General features: G+C 45.4%; 1 protein-coding gene across 5 annotated transcripts in view; it reads left to right on the forward strand.

The window, feature by feature from the left end:
- The window catches only part of SIAE (sialic acid acetylesterase), a 37,798-nt gene extending 13,247 nt beyond the window's left edge, over positions 1 to 24,551 (forward strand). For 3 of the 5 annotated variants that reach the window (XM_027532719.1, XM_027532721.1, XM_027532717.1), the window contains 8 exons: positions 293 to 468; positions 9,749 to 9,887; positions 13,940 to 14,117; positions 15,731 to 15,840; positions 16,584 to 16,717; positions 20,612 to 20,769; positions 21,748 to 21,940; positions 23,885 to 24,551. In XM_027532719.1, coding sequence (XP_027388520.1) covers positions 293 to 468; positions 9,749 to 9,887; positions 13,940 to 14,117; positions 15,731 to 15,840; positions 16,584 to 16,717; positions 20,612 to 20,769; positions 21,748 to 21,940; positions 23,885 to 24,136 — 1,340 coding nt within the window. In that variant the 3' untranslated portion in view covers positions 24,137 to 24,551. The remainder of the gene's footprint in view (positions 1 to 292; positions 469 to 9,748; positions 9,888 to 13,939; positions 14,118 to 15,730; positions 15,841 to 16,583; positions 16,718 to 20,611; positions 20,770 to 21,747; positions 21,941 to 23,884) is intronic. The other 2 variants (XM_027532720.1, XM_027532722.1) reach the window with 1 other exon arrangement.
- Positions 24,552 to 26,583: the final 2,032 nt, after the last annotated feature.

The following is a 26,583-nucleotide window of genomic DNA, read 5'->3' on the forward strand; positions in this document are numbered from 1 at the left end:
TTAATATCTATATTTTTGTCTGTCCTTGCTTAGGATTATAACTGGGTGATTTACTTTTCTTATAAATGCTTCAGTTAAAAGTAAGGAGGGATTGTACAGATTAAAGAGAGCCACACTACTGCTTTTGTTATTTCTGTTGACAAGTCTAAAATTTGGCTGGTCTTCATAGCTTTGGATCCAGTTCATCACAGAAGAGGGGAATTGCCACAAATAAGTCTGATGCACGACTCTGGGCTTCAGTTTCATTTTAGTGGATTGATTCATTAATTCTGGAGCCTTGTTACTATTTCAGCAGACTCTAACACCTGGACAGTGGTACTGGATCCTATGAAGCCTGGTGGACCTTATGAAGTGATGGCACAGCAGACTCTTGGGAGGATAAACTTCACTCTGAGAGTTCATGATGTCTTGTTTGGAGATGTTTGGCTTTGCAGTGGGCAAAGTAACATGAAGATGACAGTTTCACAGGTAATTTGCAAAGTCTCAGTGATAATAACGTTGATGATGAAGAAGAAAAAGAAGGAAGAGGAGAGGGGCGAGGAGGAGCAGGAGGTAGAAGCCAAGATCTGTTCTAAGTGCTTTCTCTGCATGTGCTAATTAATTCAGTTGAACAACTTCATAGGGTGAATACTTATAAGACATTCATAACTCACAGATGAGGACACTGGCCCAGCTGAGTTTAAGCTCCTGCCTAAGATCACAGCATAATTGTGGAGCCAGGGTGTGAATGTGACCCCAAATCCTGTTTTGCTAGTCATGGCCAGTGTGCTGTCAGTGTGTGGGGCACTACTTTCTCACTTTCCTGGGCTAAAGGCAGAAGCTGGACAGTATCTGATGGTAACGGAGATTTAATAGCAAATCGGGGGCCATGTAGGTTACTCTTCTCTTTGAATGGTCTTAGAAGATGAGCTTCTGGAGACAGCCTAGGAGATCAAAACAATTAGATTTTGTTTTGATGCTGAGCAGCTAACACACTCTGTCTTTTGTTGCCATGGAGATTTTAAAAATTGAGACTGAATGTTGGCTTTGCCTCTTACTAGTTGTATGGCTTGGAGCAAATCACTTGGTGTTTATGAAACTTTGTTTTTAAAACATGCTTTTAAAAACTGTGGCTAAAATGAATATGACATAATGTTTATCATTTTAACTGTTGGTAAGTGTACAGTTCAGCAGCATTAAATATATTCACAATGCTTTGTGTACCCAGTCACCACTGTCTATCCCCAGAACTTTATCATCATCTCTAACGTTTACTCCATACCCAGTAAACAATAAATCCCCCTTTCTCCTTCCCCCTGCCACTGGTAACTCTATCTTGCTCTCTCTCTATGCATTTGCCTCTTCTTGGTACCTCCTAGAAGTGGAATCATACAATAGTTGTTCTTCTGTGTCTGACTTATCTTTCTGAGGATCATGCTTTCAAGGTCCATGCATGTAGCTTGTATCAAACTTTTGTCCCTTTTTATGACTGAATTGTATTCCATTGTATAGGCCACATTTTGTTTATCCATTCACCTGTGGATGAACACCCGGGTTGTTTCCACGTTTTGGCTATTGTGAGCAATGTTCATAGCAATATTAGATCAATGTTGTGAACATTGATTTACAGATAATCTGTTTCAGTTCCTGCTTTCAGTTCTTTTGGATATATGCCTATGATTGGAATTGCTTGGTTAGTTCTATATTTAATTTTTGAGGACCCATCAAACCATTTTCCACAATGGCTATACCATTTTACATTCCTACTAGCAATACACAAAGGTTCTAATTTCACTGCATCCTCACTGACAGGTGTTAGGTTTCATTTTCTGATTATAGCCGCATTAGTAGGTGAGAAGTGGTATCCTAATGTGGTTTTGATTTGCATTTCTCTGACAACTAGTACCTGCCAAGGCTGAAGGAAACACATAATTTAGTATTGAAGATTGTGTTAGTTTTTGAAAGAAAGCATTATAATACATTTAAATTGTGTTTTTATGTAAACCATGACTTCATTGAATTAGACTTTAATTAGGTCATAGTACTAATTTGATCAGAATATTAATTAGGTCAGAGTATTAAAGTAACCATCATCTTTATTGAGTGAATTATAATCATAGAGGCTAGACCTAGAAAGAAGGCAATAGCACCCCACTCCAGTACTCTTGCCTGGAAAATCCCATGGATGGAGGAGCCTGGTAGGCTGCAGTCCATGGAGTCACTAGGAGTCAGACACAACTGAGCGACTTCACTCTGACTTTTCACTTTTATGCACTGGAGAAGGAAATGGCAACCAAACTCCAGTGTTCTTGCCTGGAGAATCCCAGAGACGAGGGAGCCTGGTGGGCTGCAGTCTATGGGGTCGCAGAGTCGGACACGACTGAAGTGACTTAGCAGCAGCAACTAGTGATATTGCATATTACTTTATGTACTTATTAGCCATTTGTATGTCTTATTTGAAAAAATGTTTATTTAGGCCTTTTGTCCATTTTTGAATTGGGTTGCTTTTATTGTTAAATTGTAGGAATTTTTTTATATCTTTGAGGTATTAATCGCTTGTCAGATGCATGGTTTATAACTATTTTGTCTCATTCTCTAGTTTGTCAGTTTCATTTCTGAGGGTGTCCTTTGATACATAAAAGTTCTCAGTTTTTATGAAGTTCAGTTTATCTGTGTTTTCTTTTGTTGTTGTCTATACTTTTGGTATCATCTTCTTGATACTGTTGCCAAGTCCAGTGACATGAAGGTTTTTCCAGTGTTTCTTCTGAGAATATTTTAGTTTTAACTCTTAAGTTTAGGTCTTTGAGTCTTTTTGATCACTTTTTTTATATGTAGTGTAAGATGAGGGTCTAACTTCATTCTTTTGCAAGTGGATATCCAGTTCTCCCAGCACCAATTGTTGAAAAGATGGTTCTTCCCCTATTGAATGGTCTTGGCACTTTTTTTTCACAAATTCATTGGCTTTATATATGAGGATTTATATCTTGGCTTTTTAGGCTATTCCATTGGTCTATATATCTCTCCTTATGGCAGTACCATACTGGTTGAATTACTGTAGCTTTGTAGTAAGTTTCAAAGTTGGGACATGTAAGTCTCCTCCAAGAATTTCTTTTGTTAGTGTCAATCTTTCTCTGTTTTAGTCATGGCCTTGTAGATTAATTTTTCTTAAATTGAAAACTAGCATTTTTGTCTCCCAGAGGCTTCACTGGGGTCTGTTTATGCCTGATAGAAGGTGAGGAGGAAGAGCACTACAAGGGCTCCCAGGTAGGGATGGGCATACTCAGTAAACAGAAAACCCAGTGCAAACAGGGGGAATGCCAGCCTGTCGAAATGTTGTCAGTGAGGAAGCTCAACTTGAAGTATTCCTACCTCCATTGCTATTAGAGCAATGGGTGAGTCTGACACATAATGAGTGAGTCTCTTAAGTGAAGCAGGAGAAAGAGGACATCAGAAGGGCTTCCCTGGTGGTCCAGTGGTTGAGGATCTGCTTGCCAGTGCAGGGAGCACAAGTTCGATCCCTGGTCCGGGAAGATCCCACATGCTGCGTAGCAGCTAAGCCCCTGAGCCACAACAATTGAGCTTGTACTCTAGATCCCAAGAGCTGCAACTAACTTTAGCCACTTGCCTTAAAGCCCATTCTCAAGAGAAGCCACCACAGTGATAAGCGCGCACACCACAGCTAGAGTAGCCCCTGCTCGCCGCAACTAGAGAAAGCCCGTGCACAGCAGTGGAGACCCAGTGCAGCCAAACATAAATTTAAAAACATTTTTTTTTAAAGAAAAGGATGTTGAAAAAGTCATCAAGGAAGCAAGCTTCTTAATTGTTTACTGGTACTCTAGCAAAACAAGAGTGGTAAACAAAAGCCTTGGGGCTCTGAGATTTCTTTCTGCAAACAACTCTGCTTTCTGATTGAACACCAAAGCAGTCTAGAATAAAGGGAGTGGATTTCTGGATAGAGTGGGAAGGGGTTTTGCTTTTGGGCCTCAGAATTGTCCTTCCTTTGTTTGTTTAGTACAAGCGATTTGATTTAAAAATAAAAGTAAGGGAATCATTGCTGTTTCATTTATATTAGAATCAGGGCTGGACAGTAGCAAGTTCATAGTTATGTTTAAAGTTTATCAGCTTAAAACACTGCTGAGAGATTAGAAAATATTTTTTTTACTCACTCTCAGACCTCCAGAGAAATTCATGTGAATTAAGTCCTTTGACACATTTGAAATTAGGGTTGATTTTCTTTGCTTGTCTTTATTATCTGATTTTTCTATAATGAGCATGAAATGACTGGTTTTTAAGACAAAGTTATAAAAACAAGAAATTGATTTCACTTAACTGATACCTTAAATATCTATCAAAGGCTCAATTTATAATAAAGAGGCACATTGTATAAATAAGAATCTTAGGAATAAATGATTTAACTTGCATTAGGGATCAGAACTAATATGTTTATACTTTGACATGTACTTTTATTTGTTCCCATTAATAGGTTCAGATCTTGAAAAGATTATGATCTTCCCTAGTAGCTCTTTCTCTAAAACTCAGTTCCTTAAGTGGATTTTTATTTTCTTGACTTTTTTTCATTATCTACTTCTTCATTTTTGAGAGATATTTAAGTTTGAGTTTTAAAAAACTCTACAACTAGACCATGATCTCAATTAATCTTTTAAAAAAAATGTATAAAATTGAGCCCTTGCACATACTTAAGGTCTCTTGTTTTGCTTCTGTAGCTTCTGCCCCTTCTAGCTTCTTTTTTTCTCTCTTTTTTAAAAAAAAACCAGTTAATAAATAATGCTTTTAAAAATATTCTACTTTGGACATACCTATTTCCTTTCATTATTAGTTTTCTAATTTAAAAATCTAAATTCTTGCATTTATGTCTTCCTAACCAATATTTTACTTAGTCTTGCTTTCTACCCTACTTAAATATATGGAAACCTTTTAAATTTAAATGTTTATTAAATTTGACTTAACTGGGCTCCATGTTAACATCAGTGAATAGAAGCAAAATTGAAGTTTCATCTCTTGATAGAAAGCATGGTTTTATATAGAAGTGGGATTGCTGTTAACTCATTAAGGAAAACAGTATTTTCCTTAATGCTTTAATTGCAGTTCCCTGTTTGCACAGAGAGGCATGGACCAGATCTGTTTGTATCTGCACAGTCAGGCTCTCAACTGCACTCTGTGCCAGGGGATCTCATCCCATTTTCTGTCAAGCTAAGTCACAGTTTGATTGTTAAGACTGAACACATTTTTTTTCTGCCTGGAATTTACTCTTAAACATCTTCTATATCGAACTAAGGCTATAGAAGCTCTGAGATACAGAAAAATAGAAAAAGATTCCATCTGAAAAAGCCAAGTGTTAATTTTGTTTGTTTTAGAATCACGCGCTTAGTCTGCAAGACAGCGTTTTAGGTGCTGGCAGTACCAAAAGCCAAATTTTCTAGTCTCTTAACACTCTGTAGAACTTTGTTTTTGGATCATAAAGATGCTTGACATGACTCCTCCTTTATTCATTTTCCTCCCTACCCCTGAAGACTCCCAACACACACACACACACGCACACACACACACACACACGCACACACACACACGTGTGCATACAGTGCCTCTCTCTTTCCCCTTCTCTCCCTCCATATGACATTTCTGGGGAGACAAAATTTCCACTATAACCAACCACTCTTCACAGTCAAATGAAGGAAATGGCAGATTGTGTGCCCATCTTGTTGTTAGGGTAAAGTGGAATTTTAAAATCGAGTGTTATTTATAACACTGAGTGAGATGTTTATAAATGGAGGAAAGTCTAAATGCTCATCTGTCACCTTCTAAGTCAGGGTACATCTTAAGACTTGGCTATTTCTAGTTAGGCTCAGAAGAAGATGGCCAGTGTTCGATGGGAAACCCAGTTTTCCATATCTCAGCAGTCTCCACATTCCTGCTTTACCAATCGGGCAATTAAAATCCAGAAGAGAAGGGCTGGCGCCACAGTACAATAAAAGATTCCCGGGAGGTATGATGACTGGCTTATTTATAGTTATTTTCTCAACTTTCAATCTGCCATATTGTAATGTGGTCGAAGGTAAAGTGGCGCTTCCCTGGTGGTTCCGTGGTGAAGAGCCCGCCTGCCAATGTAGGAGACACGGATTCAATCCCTGGGTCGGAAAGATCTCCTGGAGAAGGGAATAACAACCCACTCCAGTATTCTTGCCTAGGAAATCCCAGGGACAGGGGAACCTGGTGTGGTCTACCAGTCCACGGGGTCGCAAAGAGTTAGACATGACTGAGTGACTAACGCCCTCACTTCAAAAGCTGACATTATTTTGTAAACTATTATTATACACGATAATTACACAGTCCGTCACTGTCCTTCGGACACAACTGAGTGACTGAACACCCCCCCCCCCGCCCCCACACACGTGCCTTGCTCGCCTGTGCAGACCCCACACTACGACTCTCTGAGGAAATAGATTCTTGACGTTTCTTCATTAATTCAAGAATGTGGTGTAAAGGTTACAAAATGAACACTGGCGAGCAGCTGCTTTGATGGTGAACCGTGGGTCCCCAGAGAGGTGGAGGGCTCTCCCCATCGCTGCAGCCTTAATGACTTCAAATACCTTGGTCTTCATTTACATCCTCATTTCAATACTTGGTAGGAAAATAATTACGCCGAGGTGTTTGATGAGATGAAATTTGATCTCAGCAGATGGAGGAAGGCTTCCCCTTTCATCAGCAGGGAAACCAAGTGTCATTTAAATGAAAATCTTCCTGAAATCTCTTTATTCCTAAGTTTGCTGCCAATATCCCCGAGGAAATGCTTCCATCAAAAATGGCTTGGTGAGACCTACTGTAAGCACAGGGAACTCTCTGCTCAGTGTTATGAGGCTGCCTGGATGGGAGAGGAGTCTGGGGGAGAATGGATACATATATATGTATGGCTGAGTCCCTTTGCCCTCTGTTCACCTGAAGCTCTCACAACATTGTTCCTTAATCAGCTATACCCCAATATAAAATACAAAGTTTCTCTTTTTTTTTTTAAAGGCTTGGTGATTCTGGGAAAGGATTCCCATTTCAGAAGTAGTTGTCATCAGGTCCAGCAAGAATTCTCCCCACCCCCATTTTTTGCTAACACTTTCTGTGGCTTTTGAGTTTTGGATTGAAATACTGCACACATGTGAGTTTGAAAATGGAAGTTTTCCAGCCAGTGCTTTGGATTCAGTTCCGCGTGTGCTGGTAACAATAGAGGACGATGCCACCCCCCCGCCCCCAGTTCATTTGGCCTTGCCATACTCTGGAGTGTTAGCAACGGGTCACCGCGCCACCTCCCGAGCTGGCCCTGGAGTTCCCAGTCGGTGCAGAAGCTGGTGTGGGTGGAGGGAGCGAAAGCAGTTTCATCCTCCGTTTCCATGGAAGCAGCATACGATCCTTAGCACTCGGTGCTGAACTGAATTTCAAGGGAGGTGACTTTTTACAGGTACTTGCCGCTGAAAAATAACTTCCCTGCCAAAATATACTGAGTGCATTAGCCTGTTCTTCATCTTCAATGTTTATTCTGCATGAAACTTGCCAGGCAAGATCCAGAACGGGCAAGCCTGGACTTCCTGTGGAATTTTCCTGAGACCATGTGTGGAAGCCCAGTAACCCTGGCAGCCCGGAGCCACATCACCCAGCCACAAGCTGCGGCTCCCACTGGGACCAAAGGGCCATTGCCTTTGCATCTGGCCGGCTTATTGGCCACAGCAGGCTCAGTGGCAAGTCAAAAGGCGATTCCAGGGGCAGCGCATCTCAATGACGTGCTCTGTGGGGGCACTGCGGCTGCTCCTGCCCGGTGGGCCGCAGGGCCAGCTGTATTCTCTGCGGTGGGTGGGAGGGAAGGCGAGCCAGCTGCACACCCTGTGGCCAGGGACCAATGGAGAGCGGCCCAGCCTCCTGCAGCCTCCACAGTCTTGTCTCAGCTGGAGCTCTGGTTCCCTGAGGCCAATGATAACTGGCCTTCTTGAGGCTCCTGTTAGGCTTTTGTTTTGGGACGACCAGACTGTCCAGAGGGGTGGAGAGGAGACTAGAAAAAACAAACACTCATTAAAAAGCAAAACAATATTTTTATGACACAATCTTTTTTAGTTTTTAAAACACGTTTAATTGGAGGATAATTGCTTTACAAGGTTGTGTTGGTTTCTGTTGTTCAACAAGGAGAATCACCTATAAGTATACTTACATTCGCTCCCTTTTGAGCCTGCCCCTGCCATCCCACCCAGCTCGGCCATCACAGAGCACTGAGCTAAGCTCCCTATGCTGGACAGCAGCTGCCCACCAGATATCTATTTTACACGTGGTAGTGTAAATGCTGCTCTCTCAGTTCATCCTCCTCCACCCCATTTTTTTTTTTTAATAAAGAAAAACATGCCTACTCAACATCAGGATTGAAGGAAATAGCACTTATGTGTGAGCCCTGAGAGGAAAGATGCTTGATATATTAGGTGTAGCACACATATTCATGTCCAGAGGAACCCTAAGCCAGTCCTGTCACGTTCTTGGCAACTGGTGAGGTTTCATACAGTGGTTTGGGAAAAAGTTATGTGCCCTTGGATAGACCCTTCTCTTTGTCTGGTTTCTTGGGACTGATCTCAGCAATCACCCAGGACCCCGCCTTCCAAACTTCTGGGCCTCCTGTGATTTTCTTGGGCGATTTTCCAGGACTGAGATGAGAAGATAAGCATTTTGAGGCTGATTTCAGGATGTTTCAGGAGTTCAACAATCGTTTCTCAATTGTGTTTCTTTTTAATACACATCTCTTGAAAGTGAAGTTGCTCAGTCGTGTCCAACTCTTTGCGACCCCATGGACTGTAGCCCAACAGGCTCCTCCGTCCATGTGATTCTCCAGGCAAGAGTACTGGAGTGGGTTGCCATATCCTTCTCCAACGCATCTCTTATGGGGTATGAAAGAAAGTGAAAAGTGAAAGTGAAGTCGCTCAGTCATGTCCAGACTCTTTATGACCCCATGGACTGTAGCCTACCAGGCTCCTCAGTCCATGGAATTTTCCAGGCAAGAGTACTGGAGTGGGTTGCCACTTCCTTCTCCAGGGAATCTTCCCAACCCAGGGATTGAACCCGGGTCTCCCGCACTGCAGGCAGACGCTTTATCGTCTGAGCCACCAGGGAAGCCAAAAATATTTCTTTGAGCTGCTTTTTGGCTGGGGGGTGGGGGGGTGGTGCGGCAAGAATACTGGAGTGGGTTGCCATTCCCTTCTCCAGGAGATCTTCCTGACCCAGGGATTAAACCCGGGTCTCCTGCATTGTAGGCAGATGCTTTACTGTCTGAGCCACCAGGGAAGTCCTTATGGGGTATGGATTACATAAACCTACCTCTCCATGGCCTTTTTGGCTCCATTTTTTTTTTAAAAGAAGATAATGCTATGGCTTTATTGGATACTTTTCCTGAATAGAAGTATTTTACTTTCAAGGTGTTGACCTTTTTTAGCCCAAACCCATCCACAGCTCCTCTCATCCAATACAGACTTGTCCTTGAGATTGCAGATGTCATGGTGTTCCCACCTTCTTTGGGGATATGACTTATCATGGTGTCTGAGGGTCAAGATGGATCCAGGCAATCTGGACCAGCCCATCTTGGGTTTCGATTATGCATTTGTTTTCTGTATCCTGAAGGCGCAGAAGGAACTGCAGGCGGGGAGTGGGTGCGGTAGCGTCTATGAGGGGGCAGCAGCATCATCAAGTGTCCACTTGGTTGGTGTAGGAAATGACGTCCCTGCTTCTTTTCCAGGTATTTAACGCCACAGGCGAGCTGTCGAACACGGCTGCCTATCAGTCTGTCCGCATCCTCTCCGTGTCTTCCACCCAGGCTCAGCAGGAGCTGGAGGACCTTGCCAAGGTTGACCTGCGATGGTCCAAGCCCACCTCGAGTAAGTGATGGCTGGAGTGCATGCCGGCTCCTCTGTGAGTGCTCGGCGCCCTGTGTGGCATCTGTGAGCCTAAATTGGGTTCTGTTGTGTCTGTCAGAGCTTGCCCATCCATTTACTCATTTCTTATTGACCGCCCTGCCCTGCCCTGGTTCCTGGTGGCTCAGTGATAAAGGATCTGCTTGCAGTGTAGGAGATGCAGGTTCCATCCCTGGGACAGGAAGATTCCCTGGAGTAGAAAATGACAACCCACTCCAGTATTCTTAGCTGGGAAATCCCATGGACAGAGGAGACTGATGGGCTACAGTCCATGGGGTCCCAAGAGTCAGACACGACTGAGCAACTGAATCACCACCACACACTTTCTGATGGTACCTGTTTCATGCCTTTCTTCCCAGGACTCCACAGTGAATTTGCCCCCTTGCTCTGAGCAGATGGCGCTTCCTCCAGCTTCATCGGCCTCTTGGAAGCCACTCAGCACAAACTCCGCCAGCATCTCCTCAGTGCCCAATGTTCTCCTCTCCTTTTTTCCTCCGTTTCTGTGTCTGAACACAGCTGACTATTTCCCTCAAGGCTGTCTCTGACTCGGGCTCTTACCTTCTCCAGGGCCTCCTCTTAGCCCTCAGGCTCTCTCCTTTTACCCCACCGTCCAGCCTGCAGGGAACCTTTACTCCAGGCTGCTCTGCGCTGGTCTCTGTTCTGGATCCCGAGGGTGCAGCTGTGATCAGGACCCAGTCCCCACCCTCAGAGCTTCACTTATCTGTAAGGAACACACCCCTTTCTCCTGGAACCGCTCCTCTCTCCTTTGCTTTGTTAAACCTTCTTAGAACATCTTTCCATTCTTTTCACTGCCTTCCTGAGTGTGTACTCTTCGTTGTTGTTGTTCATTCACTAGGTTGCATCTGACTCTTTGTGACCCCATGGACTGCAGCACGCCTGGCTTCCCTGTCCTTCACCATCTCCCAGAGTTTGCTCAGACTTATGTCCATTGAGTTCGTGATGCCATCCAACCATCTTGTCCTCTGTTGTTCCCACTCTTTAACCCTTTATAATCTGGCTGCTGTGTCCAGGTCGACAACCGGTTCCCCCAAGGTTTCTACTGTTCTTCTGTGATGCGCTCTGGACAGCCCGTGGCATCGGCTCTGCTGACGGCTGCTCCTGGCAGCTGCGCCTCCCTCTGAGCCTGCGAGGTGCTTCCTCTCCCTCGTGCTCCCTCTCTGTCTGCGCCCTGCCTGTTTCTTGGCTTTCTCCAATCCCTTCCTCCCGAAGGGAGGTCCCTTGTGCTCTTTACAGTCCCTTTTTTCACCTGTACATACTTTACCTTGGTAACCTCAGTTACTCCTACATTTTCAAGTATTAATTCATTCAGCAAATATCTGGGTGCCTTTTGTGTGCTTGGCGCTATTCTAAGTCCTGGGGGGTGATAGCAGAGAATAAAGCAGGCAGGCACGCCTGGTCTCCTGGATGGAGCTTATAGTCTAGTGGGAGAGTACAGAAGATAAATAAGAAAATTAGTAAGTTATATTTGAAGTATTGTACTATTGAGTGTCACGCTGTCTGAACTTTCCCTTTAAGAACTCAGGAACTGAATAGATTTGGGTAAAAAGTTTTTAATGAATCCTTTGGTCTATGAACTCTTCCTGCATGTCCTCCAAAACTCAGTAATCAGTTAGATTGGATAAGGTATTATACCTTGCTGTCGGTTCCCTTTCAGTCTCTGAACTCAGAGACTCAAATGTTTGAACATCAAGGGATAGGTTAAATGGTGGTACATGCTGAGAAATAAGTTACGTAAAATACTTATCCAGGGCAGGGGGCAGTACTGCTGGGGCTGGGGTGGGCTGGTGGTTTCCAATTCAGAGTGGACATGGAGGTCCCGCCTGAGACAGGCAGCATTTCCGTAATAACTTGACAGAGGTGAGGCCACGCAGGTGTCTGGGGAAGAGCCTGGTAGGTCAAGACCCTCTCATATTTCAAGTCTCTCCTGCCTCTTCTACTGTCCTCGTATCTCTGACTGCAGTTGGGAAAGGTCTCTCTCTTTTTTTTTTTTTTTGGCTGTGCTGGGTATTCATTGCAGCACACAGGCTTCTCTACTTGTGGCTCATGGGCTTAGCTGCTCTGTGGCATGTGGGATCTCAGTTCCCAACCCAGGGATCTAACCCACGTCCCCTGCATTGCAAGGTAGATTCTCAACCACTGGACTACCAGGGAAGTCCCCAGGGTCTCTGATTTTAAAGACTCTTGTGTTGAGCTTGGACGTTTCTGGATAGTTGAGGACAGTCGCCCCCCTTCAGGTCCTTACTGTTGAAACATCTATGATGTCCGTTTAGCCACATACGGTTCACTCACAGGGTCCAGGCCTTAGACTGGAGACACCTTTGCTGCCCAACACACATTCTCATTCCCACGCCTTTCCAAGTGGCTTTCCATTTTCTTTACTCCAGCCTCCCCTCCAGTTGTCTCTTACACTATTCTCCTTTGCCATTGCCTTCTCCAAGGCATGAAAGTGAAAAGTGAAAGTGAAGTCACTAAGTCGTGTCCGACTCTTAGCGACCCCATGGACTGCAGCTCCCCAGGCTCCTCCATCCATGGGATTTTCCAGGCAAGAGTACTGGAGTGGGGTGCCATTGCCTTCTCCGTTGTAATTGATACTCTCCTCAAATACTTGAGAAACTTTCCAGTTCTGCATGTGTCTGTACATATTGTTTCTTTTGCCCAGAATGCTAGCTCTGCTTACTGCATTCCTGTCTCCGAAGGTCTCTCCACCTCCCTCCCTTTTCTCTTAATTACCTTCTCCCTCTACCTCCCCATCAGTGAGTCCACCCTTATTCCAGCCACCACTGCCACCCAACACCAGCCAGCAAACATTCACTGACTCTGCACTGGGTCCCAGATGCCGAGAACACAGAAATCCTAATGGTTTAGCGAGGTGAGGGAAACCCCAAGCACAGAGCAGGACCGGAGCACAGGGAAGGAGCCGCCTTTCCTGGGCATGTTACCATCTGTCTTTTGTTTGCTATTCTTTATTTTTTTTTGTGTGTGTGTGTGTTTAAAGTTCTTGTTTGCTATTCTTTATTTTGCTGTTAGAACCCCTTAACACACCTTTGTACTTCTTAAAGCACTAAACCATATTTTGCAATATATTTGACTTTGCTGAATGTGTCTCGTTCTGTAGGATAGAAGACCTCTGAGGAAAGGATCCCTGTCTTTCCTTTTCCTTTTCATTTCTGTATCACAATCATCTAGAAGTCCCTGGTGCCTGGTAGGGGCTCGATCCATTTTAATTGATTGAAACTGATTTTCAACACCTGCCATCGCACTTTCCACATTTCGAGAGCCGGAAATGTGTTGTTTGGCTCTTTCGCGCGCCAAGGCAGTGACTTACGCCTCGTGGTTCTTTCACGGCTGCTGGGTTGGGTTGGTCCCACCGGTTGCACGTGTGCCTGTTCCCCTGTTCGTTCTTCCGATGTGGAATCACCCTTCCTGGTCTGTGTTGGTTCCTGGGCTACATGGACGAATGAGCTCGATGGTGCCAAACTCTGAAATGCTGGTTTTGGTTTCTGTTGCTTTCCCTTTCGGCCAAAGTCCCCATCACTTGTTTATTTTTGTCTTCATTAATGTGGCTATAAGCTTGGATATAAAACCACCCAGAAAAAATATACCTGTCTTCTCGACATTCTCTGTGCTTGCTTATCCCCTTCCACAGAGCTAAGTGGGGATGGGATGGATGTTGGGTAAGAGTGTAGGTGGGGGGGAGGGTTGGGGGTTGGCAGCCTTTCTGCCCCTCACCTGTTGCAGAGAGGTATCAATATTCCTAGGTTCTCAGGGCCCTGCACATGGTGGGGAAGCCTCCTTGCCTGGCTGAATATACATGTATATTCGGCTTTCTGCTAGCCAGCCAGCTGCCTCTCCATCTTCTCCTGCACTTGGAAAGTCTTAGAAAGGAATGCAAGGCCTGACCCAACACCCGAGCTTCTCACCTAGGCCTGCCCAGGAGCTCCAGGCCGTGTCCACCTACTTTTCCCCTGACTGTCTCTATCTGTTTCTCTGAACAGAGAACTTAGGCCACGGCAACTTCACGTATATGTCAGCAGTGTGCTGGCTTTTCGGGCGTTTCCTGTATGACACCCTGCGGTATCCTGTGGGGCTGCTGTCCTCCTCGTGGAGTGGGACGCCCATTGAAGCCTGGTCGTCTAGAAGGTCCCTTGAAGCCTGTGGGGTCCCGAGGTCAGGGTAAGAAAGCGTCCTCTGGTCCAGGAGAAAGCCTGCCAGGAAATTCCGTGAGAGAGCAGGATCATAGTCTCCTTGGGGAAGTCAAGTATGAGCTGAATGTACAAATATGTGTTAAATGTCTGTGACTTATTCAGGTGTTATTTTCACTGTCATCATGACCACAATCGTTTCACAATATGTCAAGAATTATGACCCTTTTCCTTAATAATAGGGATAGCTAATATATTTTTCTAAATTTATTTTTTAATCAGATATTTTTAACTTTTTGTATTGGGATATAGCCAGTTAACAGATAATGTTGTGATGGTTTCAGGTAGATAGAAAAGGGACTCAGTATACGTGTACCCATTCTCCCCCAAACTCCCCTCCTGTCCAGGCTGCTTCGTAACATTGAGCCGAGTTCTGTGTGCTCTACTTTGTTGGTTATCCATTTTAAATACAGCAGTGTGTATCTGTCCATCCCAAACTCCCTAACTATCAGCAGGGATAACTTAATACTCAATAGAAGCTTTCTAAATGCCAGATACTGTCACGAGCACTTTATATAATATTAACTCATTTAATGCAACATTCTCTTGAAATATGGGTACTATTAACACATGAGGAGAAAGGGGCTGATTGGGAGAGAGGTTTGGTGACTTGCTTGGGAACACAACTAGTAAGTGGTGAAGTCTGATGTCAGTGTCTGTGCTCTTAACCGCTGTGAGAATAAACCCAATCTAACAGTTTGGAAGAACACGGTATCCATGTCATCAGAAAGCGGTATTGGAAGACTGATGGTGAAAGCACATTCAGGAAAAGCTGGATCAGGAATAACAGTGAGTTGGGAAGAAGCAGAGAAGAGGCTAGTCGATAACTTCTTGACACTAATGTTGCGATAGAGATGGATACTGTGTGAGCTGCCTTCACAGAACTTGTCTCATCAGTTCTGGCAAGAGCATGGATTTGAGCTCTTGGTGTGTCTTGGGTAAAGGCCTGTCTGCTGGGGAGTGAAGTCATCCTGCTTTGGAACAGAAAGACTTACTCTCAGTAGAGGTGGAAGAATCTAAAGCCAGGCTTCCCACACCTCAGGGGGCATGGCAGGGACAATACCAAAGGGCCATGGGGTTCTCGCACACAGCTGCTCCAAGAGAAATCCACACAGGTATTCCACAGAGACAACTTAGGGCCACATTCCAAGTCATCAGAAAACGTGCCTTCTGACCTGGCCATCTCATTTCTTGGAATTAAGACTTATGTAATGATTCAGCTCTCAGGAAGATAATCATGGCATTGCTTATAAAAGCAAAGAACTTAGCCTCAGTGTCCATTCAGTGAGTGCTGGTTAAGTAAACTTTTTGCCTGTGTGATAGACTCATTAACACCTGCCCGCTCCTCCCCCCGCCCCCGCCCCTGGTCTCAGTCACTAGATGAAACCAGCGACGGTGCCACTGAACTCACAGAGAGCTGACTGACACACGTTTTCATGGAAACAGAGTGGTTGAATTGGACTCTGAGCTGCTTTCGTCAGGGGGTTTGCCCCCAGGTGAAGCTGGATAGGTGCCTGGCTCAGGGCTTATCATGGGATCGGTCCCTGGCTCTCTCCTGACGCTCATGTGTCTTCCTCACTTTAGGTCCATGCCATCCGACCTTAAAATCGGTCCGAGCGCGCACTCTGTTCTCTGGAACGCCATGATCCATCCACTCCGTAACATGACACTGAAGGGGGTGATATGGTACCAGGGTGAGTGTTCAGTTTCTGGTTTTCCATTGTGTCAGTTAGCTGTTGCCACATAACAAGCCTCCCTGGGGCTCAGTGACTTCAAGCCATTGTACTTTTATTTGGCTCACTATTCATTGAGTTAGCCCGGTAGTGTTTCTGTCGGGGCTGCTTTGGCTCATTTCTGCTGGGCTCTCGTATGCATCTTTGGCAGCCTGTCAGGTTGTCTGGTGGCTGGATGACCTAGGATGGCCTCTACCTCATGTCTGTTGACTGGGGCTCCTGGTTCTCACATGGCCTCTCGTCCTTCAACAAGCCGTGATAGTGATGGTTTATTGCTCGGTTGTGTCCGGCTCCTTGTGACTCCATGGACTGTTGCTCACCAGCCTCTGTCCATGGGATTCTCCAGGCAAGAATACTGGAGTGGGTTGCCGTTTCCTCCTCCAGGGCATCTTCCCGACCCAGGGATTGAACCCTGGTCTCCTGCATTGCAGGTGGATTCTTTACTGACTGAGCCACCACGGAGGATCTTCAGCAAGCTAGTTCAGCCTTATTTATCATTTACATGGCAGTGTCAGGCTTCCAAGTGTGTCAGGAGAGAACAAACTCCAGAGCCGATCTGCTCTTGCAGTCGTGTTTGCTGATGGCCCATCAGCCACAGCAAACCTGAGGCCAGTCCAGCGAGACCTCAGGATGGAGGCTAGGGAGCAATGTGGGGTCATCTTGCGTCTACCCCAACTCCCTCTCACAGTTTGGACTGTTTTCAGGGGAGTCCAATGTAAACTTTAACAGGGACCTGTACAATTGTACATTCCCTCTGCTCATTGACGACTGGCGCCAGACCTTCCACGATGGCTCCCAGGGGCAGACAGAGCGCCTCTTCCCATTCGGATTTGTCCAGGTAGGTGCCGAAAGGAAGAGGGTTTGTGGGCTTTGGTGGGGGAGATGCTGCTGAGACCTCTTCCCTGGAATCCATGTTCTGTTTTTTTTGCCCTCATAGCCTGCCTGCTGTTCATCTCAGCTCACTGACAGGACAATTAAATCTTAAAAAAATTAATAAGTAACCAGTATTTGGGCTTCCCAGGTGGCTCAGTGGTAAAGAATCCGCCTGCAATGCGGGAGATGTTGGTTCAATCCCTGGGTCGGGAAGATCCCCTGGAGAAGGAAATGGCAACCCACTCTAGTATTCTTGCCTGGGAAATCCCATGGACAGAGGAACCTGGTGGGCAACAGTCCATGGGGTCGCAAGAGTCAGACACCACTGAAGCAAGTTAGCACGCACACAGCCAAGTTCTTAAGTGCTTCACCTCGCCTGTTCACACGACCCCTCCAGGACCAAGATGTCCCAGCGGGGCAGTAGTTCTGACTTTTCTGGAATATAGGAATTAAACAAGTAAGGTGTGACATAAACAAGATCCGCCTCACAACATAGACACGAAACAGGCGTTAGTATTTGGCTGGACACCCCTGTCTGTAGGCATCCGCCTCTGGTAGCCCACAGATACTTCCCTCTCACCAACCCCCGCTTGCCTCCCCCACCCCGTTCCTCTTCTCTGTCCTAGTTCATAGGGCTTTTTTTGGATAAAAGATTTTTATAGACCTGCTTTCCACTTACAATTACTTTACAATCATTTCCTTTCTCCTTTCTTAACATTTGTTTTGACTTTGAACGAGAATATTCTGCTCATTATTTTCAAAATAGCAACGCCTGTCACCACTTCTGTATTACTGTTGGTAGAAACTACATTTGGTCCTTGAAGGTACTTTTTTTGCCTCTCAGCCTGTGTACATGGTGATTGGAATGTGACGTCAATCAACTTAGGCCAAAAATACGTTTAAGTGTTTATTATATGCCACAAACTGTGTGGGCTACTAGAAATATACAGCAGGAAGCAGAGAGACCTGCTCCTTGTCCTCTACCCCTGGTTTAGTAGAAGTGCCTTAGCCTCGGGCGCCAGCTTTATCATCATCAACAACAGTATGTTGGTTGCTTGTGAAAAACTGGGACTATAAATGTTTAACTTCAAAGGGAACTGTCAAATACAACAGTTTAATGGTTCCGAGCGTAGTCTGGGGATTTGACTCTCAGCTCTGGCACTTCCTTAGCTGTGTGATTTCGAATAAGACATCGAACCTCTTTGTTATTTTAAGTATTAAATGAGCTAGTCCATGTAAAGCTTGGCACAAGTGAGAAGATGCCTGTGTTTATTATAAATGAGAGAAGTCGGAAAATCTGGAGGGGCAGTTGGTCTGTTAGGGAAGATGAATTGGCTGAAAGGGCTGCATGTGAAACCATGGTGGCAGTAACTGGAGCACGCAGTTAGATGGGGACGCGAGCTCTGTGGAGAGGGCAGGGCTACATCCACATGTCTGCGAGTTTAATACTGATGTGTGATCTGAGGCATGGGGAGAGAGAGGAGCTGGAGTTCAGGACTGGAGACCTTATTATTGTTGTTCAGTTGCTAAGTTGTGTCTGACTCTTTGTGACCACATGGACTGCAGCATGCCAGGCCCCTCTGTCCTCCACTGTCTCCTGGAGTTTGCTCAAATTCAGGTCCATTGAGTTGGTTATGCCATCCAACCATCTCGTCCTTGGAGAAGGCAATGGCAACCCACTCCAGTGTTCTTGCCTGGAGAATCCCAGGGACGGGGGAGCCTGCCGTCTATGGGGTCGCACAGAGTCGGACACGACTGAAGCAACTTAGCAGCAGCAGCAGCATCTCATTCTCTGTCGCTCTCTTCTCCTCCTGCTCTCAATCTTTCCCAGCATCAGGATCTTTTCTAATGAGTCAGTTCTTCGCATCATGTGGCCAGAGTATTGGAGCTTCAGCTTTAGCATCAGTCCTTCCAGTAAATATTCAGGGTTGATTTCTACAGGGTTGCCTGGTTTGATCTTCTTGCAGTCTAAGGGGCTCTCAAGAGTCTCCTCCAGCACCACAGTTCAAAAGCATCAGTTCTTCGGCACCCAGCCTTCTTTATAGTCCATCTCTCACGTCTGGACATGACTACCAGTCTCGAGGGAGTATATGCTTTTTCAGAAGGATTTTGGAGAAACAGTGAACCAGACTACAAAACACAGATGCTATTGTAGAATCCTGCAAATGTAGCCACTTTTATATTCTGTGGCTGTGACATGCCTTCTTTAGCAGCAGTGTTTCTCCTAATCCCTGCAAGTGGCCTGCTTTATATCTCAGGGGAAAAATACAGGCATTTCCTGTGGGTGTAGAGTCTGCTGCTGCCCCCATGCGGTCAATCTGTAGTAGTACAGCTGATGAAGTAGTGGGGAATGACTGCAGGGATTCTCAGCCAACTGCCATTTTGAAACAACTTCCTTGGCTTGAGTGGCTCTTGGTAGCATTTTCCCCTCAGCACTTCAGGCTGGAACTCCCCCTAGACTCTTCCAGGGGGTTCCTGCAGGGATCTGCATCATGGCGCCCGTTGGCGCACATGGCCCCATTTTCAGCCTTCTCTCTTGGGTGTTGTGTGGGAAGCAGCAGGGTTACTCAGTGGGTCTTTTTATTGCCATTTTCTAGTTTTCATGACATTTCATTGCGAAGCTCCACCACCTTTTATCACTTCATGTGTTAAGGCCGATTTGCATAGGAGAGTTTAATAAGAACCAGTGGTGGGGAAAAATGTACTCTTTCTTTCAGTGGGAGAAACCTCACGACCAGGTGGCAGCAGGGCATGGCTGCTGGAACGTGTGAAGGACTGGGGTCTTTGATGAAGTCTGCTATGTGCTCAGGGGTAGATGCTGAAGCTGAAGCTCCAATACTTTGGCCACCTGATGTGAAGAGCCGGCTCTTTGGAAAAGACCCTGATGCTGGAAAAGATTGAAGGCAAAAGGAGAAGGGGGCGATAGAGGATGAGATGGTTAGAAAGCATCACTGACTCAATGGACATGAATTTGACCAAACTCTGGGAGATAGTGGAGGACAGAGGAGCCTGGTATGCTGCAGTCCATGGGGTTGCAAAGAGTCAGACACGACTTAGCAACAAGGGGAGGGTCCTCTCCACTTCCCTACAGAGCTTTGGCCTGTGTTGTACACAGATGTACAATAGGTCAGTGACCTACTGCCTTGTAACAGACGACCTCAGAACTTTGGGGCTGACAACAGCAGCCACTGTGTTTGCTCCTCATTCCATGGGTTGGCCAGGCAGGGAGAGGTGGTCCCCCGGAGCGGCTCATTTCTGCCCTGGGACATTAGCCAGGCTTGCTCGTGTGCCTGCAGCCGGAACTGAAGGACCCAGAATTCACGTGACTGGACCCTCAGCTGGGAAGGCTGGGACATGAACGCCTCTCTCCTCGTGGCCTTCTGGTCCCCAAGGCTGCTGTCTCCACGTTTCTTCAGCAGGGCAGCTGCACTTTTGTTCCGTGGCCATCTCAGGGCTCTGAGGAGACGAAACCAGGAGGCAAGCACTCCTGAGGCAGAGACTCAGTAGCTGCTCACCATCACCTCGGCTGCATGCTGTTTGTCAGAGCAAATCACAGGCTTAGCCCAAGTTCATTGCAAGGAGAAATAGACTCCAGGTCTTGCTGCGAGGAGGGGGCTGGAGGGTGGAGTTCTACCACAGCTCGTGGGATGAGTGGTTCAACCAGGAGGGTGAGAGACTCGGTAAGAACGTGTTGGGATCAGCCCGTGGGCGAGTGAGTGAAGCAGAAGCAGGGTCTGCTTGTGAAAGACTCCAGTGTCGGTTTCTTTAAAAAATTTTTTTTTCTTAATGTTTTTCTAGCTGTTTTGAAGTGTAGGTTTCTGACGCAGTGAAGTTCTGATGCACAGTGTCTACTTTCTAGTTATCTTCCTATTTGTCTGGTGAAGCCCTGCATGATGGACTTCCCCAGATCCGTTGGCATCAGACAGCCGACTTTGGCTACGTCCCCAACCAAAGGATGCCCAACACCTTCATGGCTGCTGCTGTGGATCTCTGTGATAGGAACTCACCTTTTGGCAGGTGGGTGCTTCTCGGGCTTTGCTTGAACAGTAATATGTGTTTTCTGTGGCCTTCTCTTGATGTTCACTTGTGAGCGGGCCTAAGGAATGGACCCTAGAAGCATGATTTATCCATCATTCACACCCTGGATGTGCTACAGTAACTAACACCCCTCCCCACCCCAGGGCCGTGATGCTACCGAACCTTATTTCGTGTTGACACTCTCATGTCCAAAGAAGGGACGGGCTTTGCTGTCGTTGTCATTCACAGATCCAGAGTGACAGAGGCTCCGGGGGGATCTGTGCTTCCACAGCTGCCTGACAGTCTCATATTCGCAGCTGGAGGCTTCCACCTGAAGCAACACAAGTCTCTTCTGCTCACATTGCACTGGCCACGGCAAGTCCCATGGCCATGTCTATTTTTAGTGAGAGCAGGAAGTGGAATTCTACCCCATACTCAGAGGAGGACCAGCGGGACATTGGTGAACAGCCCTGATGACTACCGCCTACTAGGATACGAGGGAATGGCAGTGTGACCTGGGGCCCAGTGCAGAGTGTCCCAATTACAGCAGGAGCCTGAATGAATATTTGTTTATTGAATGAAGGAATGTTTGTTGAGTGAACACATAAAACCTGGAGGGGGCCGAGTAGTGACAACCTGATTCAGATGAAACACTTTGAGAACGTTGAGTGCTTGCAACAGTCTTACGACAGCTCTTTCTTCTAGGTTAGTTCCAAAGTCTGCCCTCCCTCCCTCCTCCTCTTCCCTTATTACTTCCTTCCAAGCCATCAATTATTTCAGGGTTGTTGACGCATAGAAGACCCGTCTGTGGTTACAATTCACCATTTCTCTTAGGCTGACTAGCCCCGGGTCACTGGCTATTAGATTCAGTCTCACTTTCTTAAAGGGTTCTTTATATAAGATTTCTTTTTTTTTTTTTTAAATATGACTATTGTTGAGCCCAAACCCTAAGTTCTCTCCCTGTTCTTCGTCCTGTAGCATTCACCCTCGAGATAAGCAGACGGTGGCCTACAGGCTGCACCTGGGGGCCCGTGCCTTGGCTTACGGGGAGAAGTTGATCTTTCAAGGACCACTGCCTCAGAAGATAGAACTCCTGGCCGACACCGGGCTGCTCAACCTCACATATTCCCAGCCAATCAAGGTGCAGAGGCGTGACGACAAGATATTTGAGGTGAGAGCTGCAGAAAACAATAGGGGTTCATCCTGCGTGGGGATCAGGATTTCCTCCACACCGAGGCTCATCTCTAATTATATACGAGGCAGGTCTTGGTTGGTCAGGGGCTAGGTTTATCTCAGAGTGACAAGTAAGCAGTTCTTGATTCATTCGCTTAGAGGCAATTTTGATGAGACAAAAGCTAATTTAAAAATTAAATCAATATTAAATAAAAAAATATATAAATGTTATAAACCTATTTTTATTTTATAAAAATATATAATTTTGTTTACAATTTATAAAATAAATCAAATTAGTTAATTAAACAATTAAAAATAAAAAATTATTAAAATTAATTAACAAATTGAGTCCATATTAAAAAGATATTCCATTTGTATTTTCCCTCCCAGAGCAGCCATTTTTGCTCAGGACAGGTAGCATTATTTGTGGGTACCTATTTGAAAGGAAACGATCCTGGCTGCAGAATATTTCCCTCATCCTTGGACATCTTTTTTTGTCACACTATCCTAAATTCTGATTTTCTTTTGAGTTTAATCTCTCCTTTAAGAGATTTAAGTGTGGTGATTTGCAGCTTAGTTTGAATTACTGTAATGGGCTTCCCTGGTAGCTCAGCTGGTAAAGAATCCACCTGCAGTGTGGGAGACCTGGGATCCATCCCTGGCTTGGGAAGATCCCTTGGAAAAGGGAAACGCTACCCACTCCAGTATTCTGGCCTGGAGAATTCCATGGACTGTAGTCTGTGGGGTCGCAAAGAGTCAGACGTGGTGGGCGACTTTCACTTTCACAGTGATGGAACTCTGTACTTGCTTCTAATACCTGGTGAGGATCATTTCACTGTAGAACTGGAGCTGTTGATGAAACAGCTTATTTAGGAGTCTCCTAGGTTGAGGCTTCCCTGGTGGCTTGGTGGTAAAGAATCCACCTGCTGATGCAGGGTTGAATCCCTAGGTCGGGGATTCTGATCCCCAAGAGAAGGAAATGGCAACCCACTTCCAGTATTCTAGTCTGGGAAATCCCACGGACAGAGGAGCCTGGTGGGCTACAGTCCATTGGGTCACAAAGAGTCGAACACAACTGAGCAACTCTACAACATCAACAAGGCCAAGGTGGTGGCTGGAGGCATCCCCAGGTGGAATATTTAAATGAGTGTCTTTGGGAGTCCTGAGGCCCTTAGGCGTTGGGGGGTGGTGAGTGAAAAGAGGGCATTGGAGGAACAGTGAAAGAATGTAGAAGATAAACTGTAGTTACACAAGAGATCATGGGACTGTTCCTCCTCTGGAATCCCCCTGCCTCAGGTGCTTACTTAGCACTGAACTCCACTTAGCTTCCCTGGATGCTGGGTTTTAGGTGAGTCCCAGCGCCCTGGAATCTTGGCACTCTGATTTCCCCTCTGTAGTCAGCTGCTGGCAATATGCCCACTGCCTGGCCCTGGAGTCGGAGTTGGGGCCAGGACAGATTTGAACCTTTGGGAACTGGCTATTTTAACACTCCCTCACCAGAATCGCTTTCTGACTTGAGAATAGTTTACCATCCACAGTTCCGTGTGCCCCTTCCTCTTCTCCGAGCTCCACTGGGAGCCAGAGAGCAGCCCAGATTCCAGTAAGCAATCTGCTCACCCAGATTCCTGCCTGATTGGTGGGAGGACCACAGGAAGATTGTTCAGGGGAGCCTTTCCTAAGTGCTTCATGTCTCCATGCTGTCTTATCTCTCTCAGTAATTTGCTGTTTTATTTCTTGATCTCAGCTATTTATCTTGTGAACTTTTATTATCGATCTGTGGCTGTGATAACCAGACCCAATTTGTCCTGGTTATTGTAGAAAACACGTCCCTTGGCCAAGAGCAGCCCCTTCTCGCCCTTCCGTCTGTCTGCAGAGCAGGCCCATCTCTTGGCACATCCTCCCAACTATCCTAACCATTCCTGTTCGTGACTCTCCTGTTTAGGTCTCATGTTGCAGTGACCACCAGTGCAAGTGGCTTCCAGCTCCCATGGACACCTTCTCCACCCAGACCCTGGCCCTGAACATCACGTCTTGCCATGACACCCCAGCTGCTCTTCGGTATGCCTGGACCCCATGGCCTTGTGAATATAAGCAGTGTCCCCTGTACCACCTGACCAGTACCCTGCCAGCTCCTCCCTTTATTGCTCCCATTACAAACCCGAGCCCTGGCTATCACAGCAGGACTGCTAAATGATTTTACAGCAGTGTAATCACGTCTCAGACACAAGTGTGGATCCTTTAGATTTGGGCATTTAGGAGTTTAAATGACTACTGATTTTTAATGGAAATTAATCAAACTGCCTCATTGAGAGCACCCGGCTAGCACATGGCTGTTTTCATATTCTGAGATGCCAGGGCTGGTAGGCGAATGGAACGCTTGCCTTCTGTCCTCAGCCAGGCCAGGTATCCATAGTAGACTAATTACCAACTACAAACAAGTTGAGCCTGTGTGATTCACTTCCTTCATTATTTGGAATGAACAGTCTTTAACACTTTTGTGTTACCTCTAGACTGTGGAAACTCAGGATTGGAAGAGATTTCAAGGCCATGGAGGCTGACTAGCATTTACGTGTTTGTTTTTTAATAAAATCTGACAAGTGGTTATCAAATTTCTGTAGAGTTTCCATTCTAAGCGTCCCATCGGTTTTTCATGTGGAACTGACATGTTTCTTCTGGTACACAAGTCTTTCAGAGAAGTGAAGATGGCCCTGTTTTGTGCTAAGCCAAAAACAATTCTGTTCCTTCAGTCTAAATGATAATGTGAATGTTTAAAACAAAGAAACCACAACCACACACAGGGATTTTGGGAGGTGTGAAGGGATGGCTGTGAGGCGGCAAGAGAGGGCAAGGTGGAGCAGCCCGTGCGGGAACCACGTGACTGCAGAGGTCAGGGAGAGCAGATAGCGCTATTGGGCTCTTGACAGGTAAGAGGTTTAACAAAAATAACCCAGATGGGAGAATAAAGAGTCTGAAAGTAAAGCTACATGATAAGCATTTAGAAAAATAATCCAGATGGGACAAATGTGAAAGAGGGCTTTGGTGTATACTGTTGAGAATCCTAACGGTGTTTACTGGCTGATTAAAAACAGCTGAAGGCACTTGATAATTGTCATCTATTAAGAAGCTGGAAATAAAGTAACATCCTGAGTCATGGGTACACATTGATCTCTAGACAAAACTGGGTTTGGAACAGGCTTGCAAATCGTCCTTTGAAGCTGAGAAAGGAGCAAGATTTATCTGCGAGTAGTTCCCATTATCTTAACTGAAAAACAAGCACAGAAGCACACGCATCACTCGCCACACCTGCCCCAAGGGGTCCTAGTGTAACTGAACAGCAGGGATGCTTTGTTAGTGCCAGGATTTTATTTAAAATTTTATTTATTTTTTAAGTTTTTGGCTGTGCCACACAGCGAGCAGAATCTTAATTCCCCAATCAAGGATTGAACCCGTGTCCCCGGCAGTGCAGTCTTAACCCCTGGACTACCAGGGAAGTCCCAGTACCAAGATTTTAGTTAGTAAAAACCAAAACAGCTATGCAGCATGCAAAGAACTTTGGCTCCTTTGAGGACTTCTAGCGTACAATTAACTCCTCATACCTGCACCTTGGTCTCTGATTCATTTGACCTCACAGAAACCACAAACCCTGCACCAGCTCCTGAGAAAAAAATCAATCTACTGTGTACCCCCAACATACAGGCGCTCAGTAGCTGTTCTAACCTGGAAGGAGCAAGAGACAGCCAAGAGCTCTAGGCCTGTGTTCCCTTCACTCCTGGTAACCTAGGGCACACCGTACAACTAGTTAGGTTTAGGTAGCGGATATCTTCATGCAAAGTCATGTGAAAATTATTTTTAATGGTTGAATAATTTAAAACATTGTGTAGGAATTCAGGTTATTTCCCAAATGAAAATAATACTGTTTGAAAATGAAATTTATGATCACTGTAGAAGACTTGGGTGCTAAAGAAGAGTGTATGATGTAAAATCACGCCCAAATTCATCATCTGGACACAGTGTTTTGGTGATCATCACTTGATTTGTTTGGGTCAGATTTTACACACCACTACACTGTATATTATTTAGTAATTGGTGTTTTTTATTTATTCTAACAAAATAATTTCCCTAGGTAAAGTGAAGAGAGATTTCATTTGCTTCAGTTGGTGGGTGCCCCATACTTAACCAATTTGCCATGAGTAGACAGACAGGGTTTTAAACTAATACTGTGATAACCGTTACATGTCAACATCGTTCTGCACTTAATCTCTTAGGGTCCTTAATGTGGACTAACAGGGTTAAGAATAAATATGTTTAACATTTTAATACCCACAGCATAACCCTTCCAAAGGGTTCAACAGGTGACATTTCCACCAAGGTAAAGTCCCATATTTCCCCCCTATTCTCACCGACATTGAATACTGTCAAACTTAAGAAATCTTTAATAATCTAATAGATGAAAACAATTTTTAAGTGTATAGCTAGGACAGTATTTTTCAAGTTATTTAAAACAATGATTCATAGTAGAAACACTTTGTGTCATTCTGCATATCCCCACGTGTACTGTGTGAGTGGGAGATAAACACCTATACACACAGTATAGTTGAATTCAACCTTTCAGCATCCAACGCATTCCAGTATGTTCTGTCT

This window comes from Bos indicus x Bos taurus, chromosome 29 (assembly GCF_003369695.1).
Source record: "Bos indicus x Bos taurus breed Angus x Brahman F1 hybrid chromosome 29, Bos_hybrid_MaternalHap_v2.0, whole genome shotgun sequence".
NCBI lineage: Eukaryota > Metazoa > Chordata > Mammalia > Artiodactyla > Bovidae > Bos > Bos indicus x Bos taurus.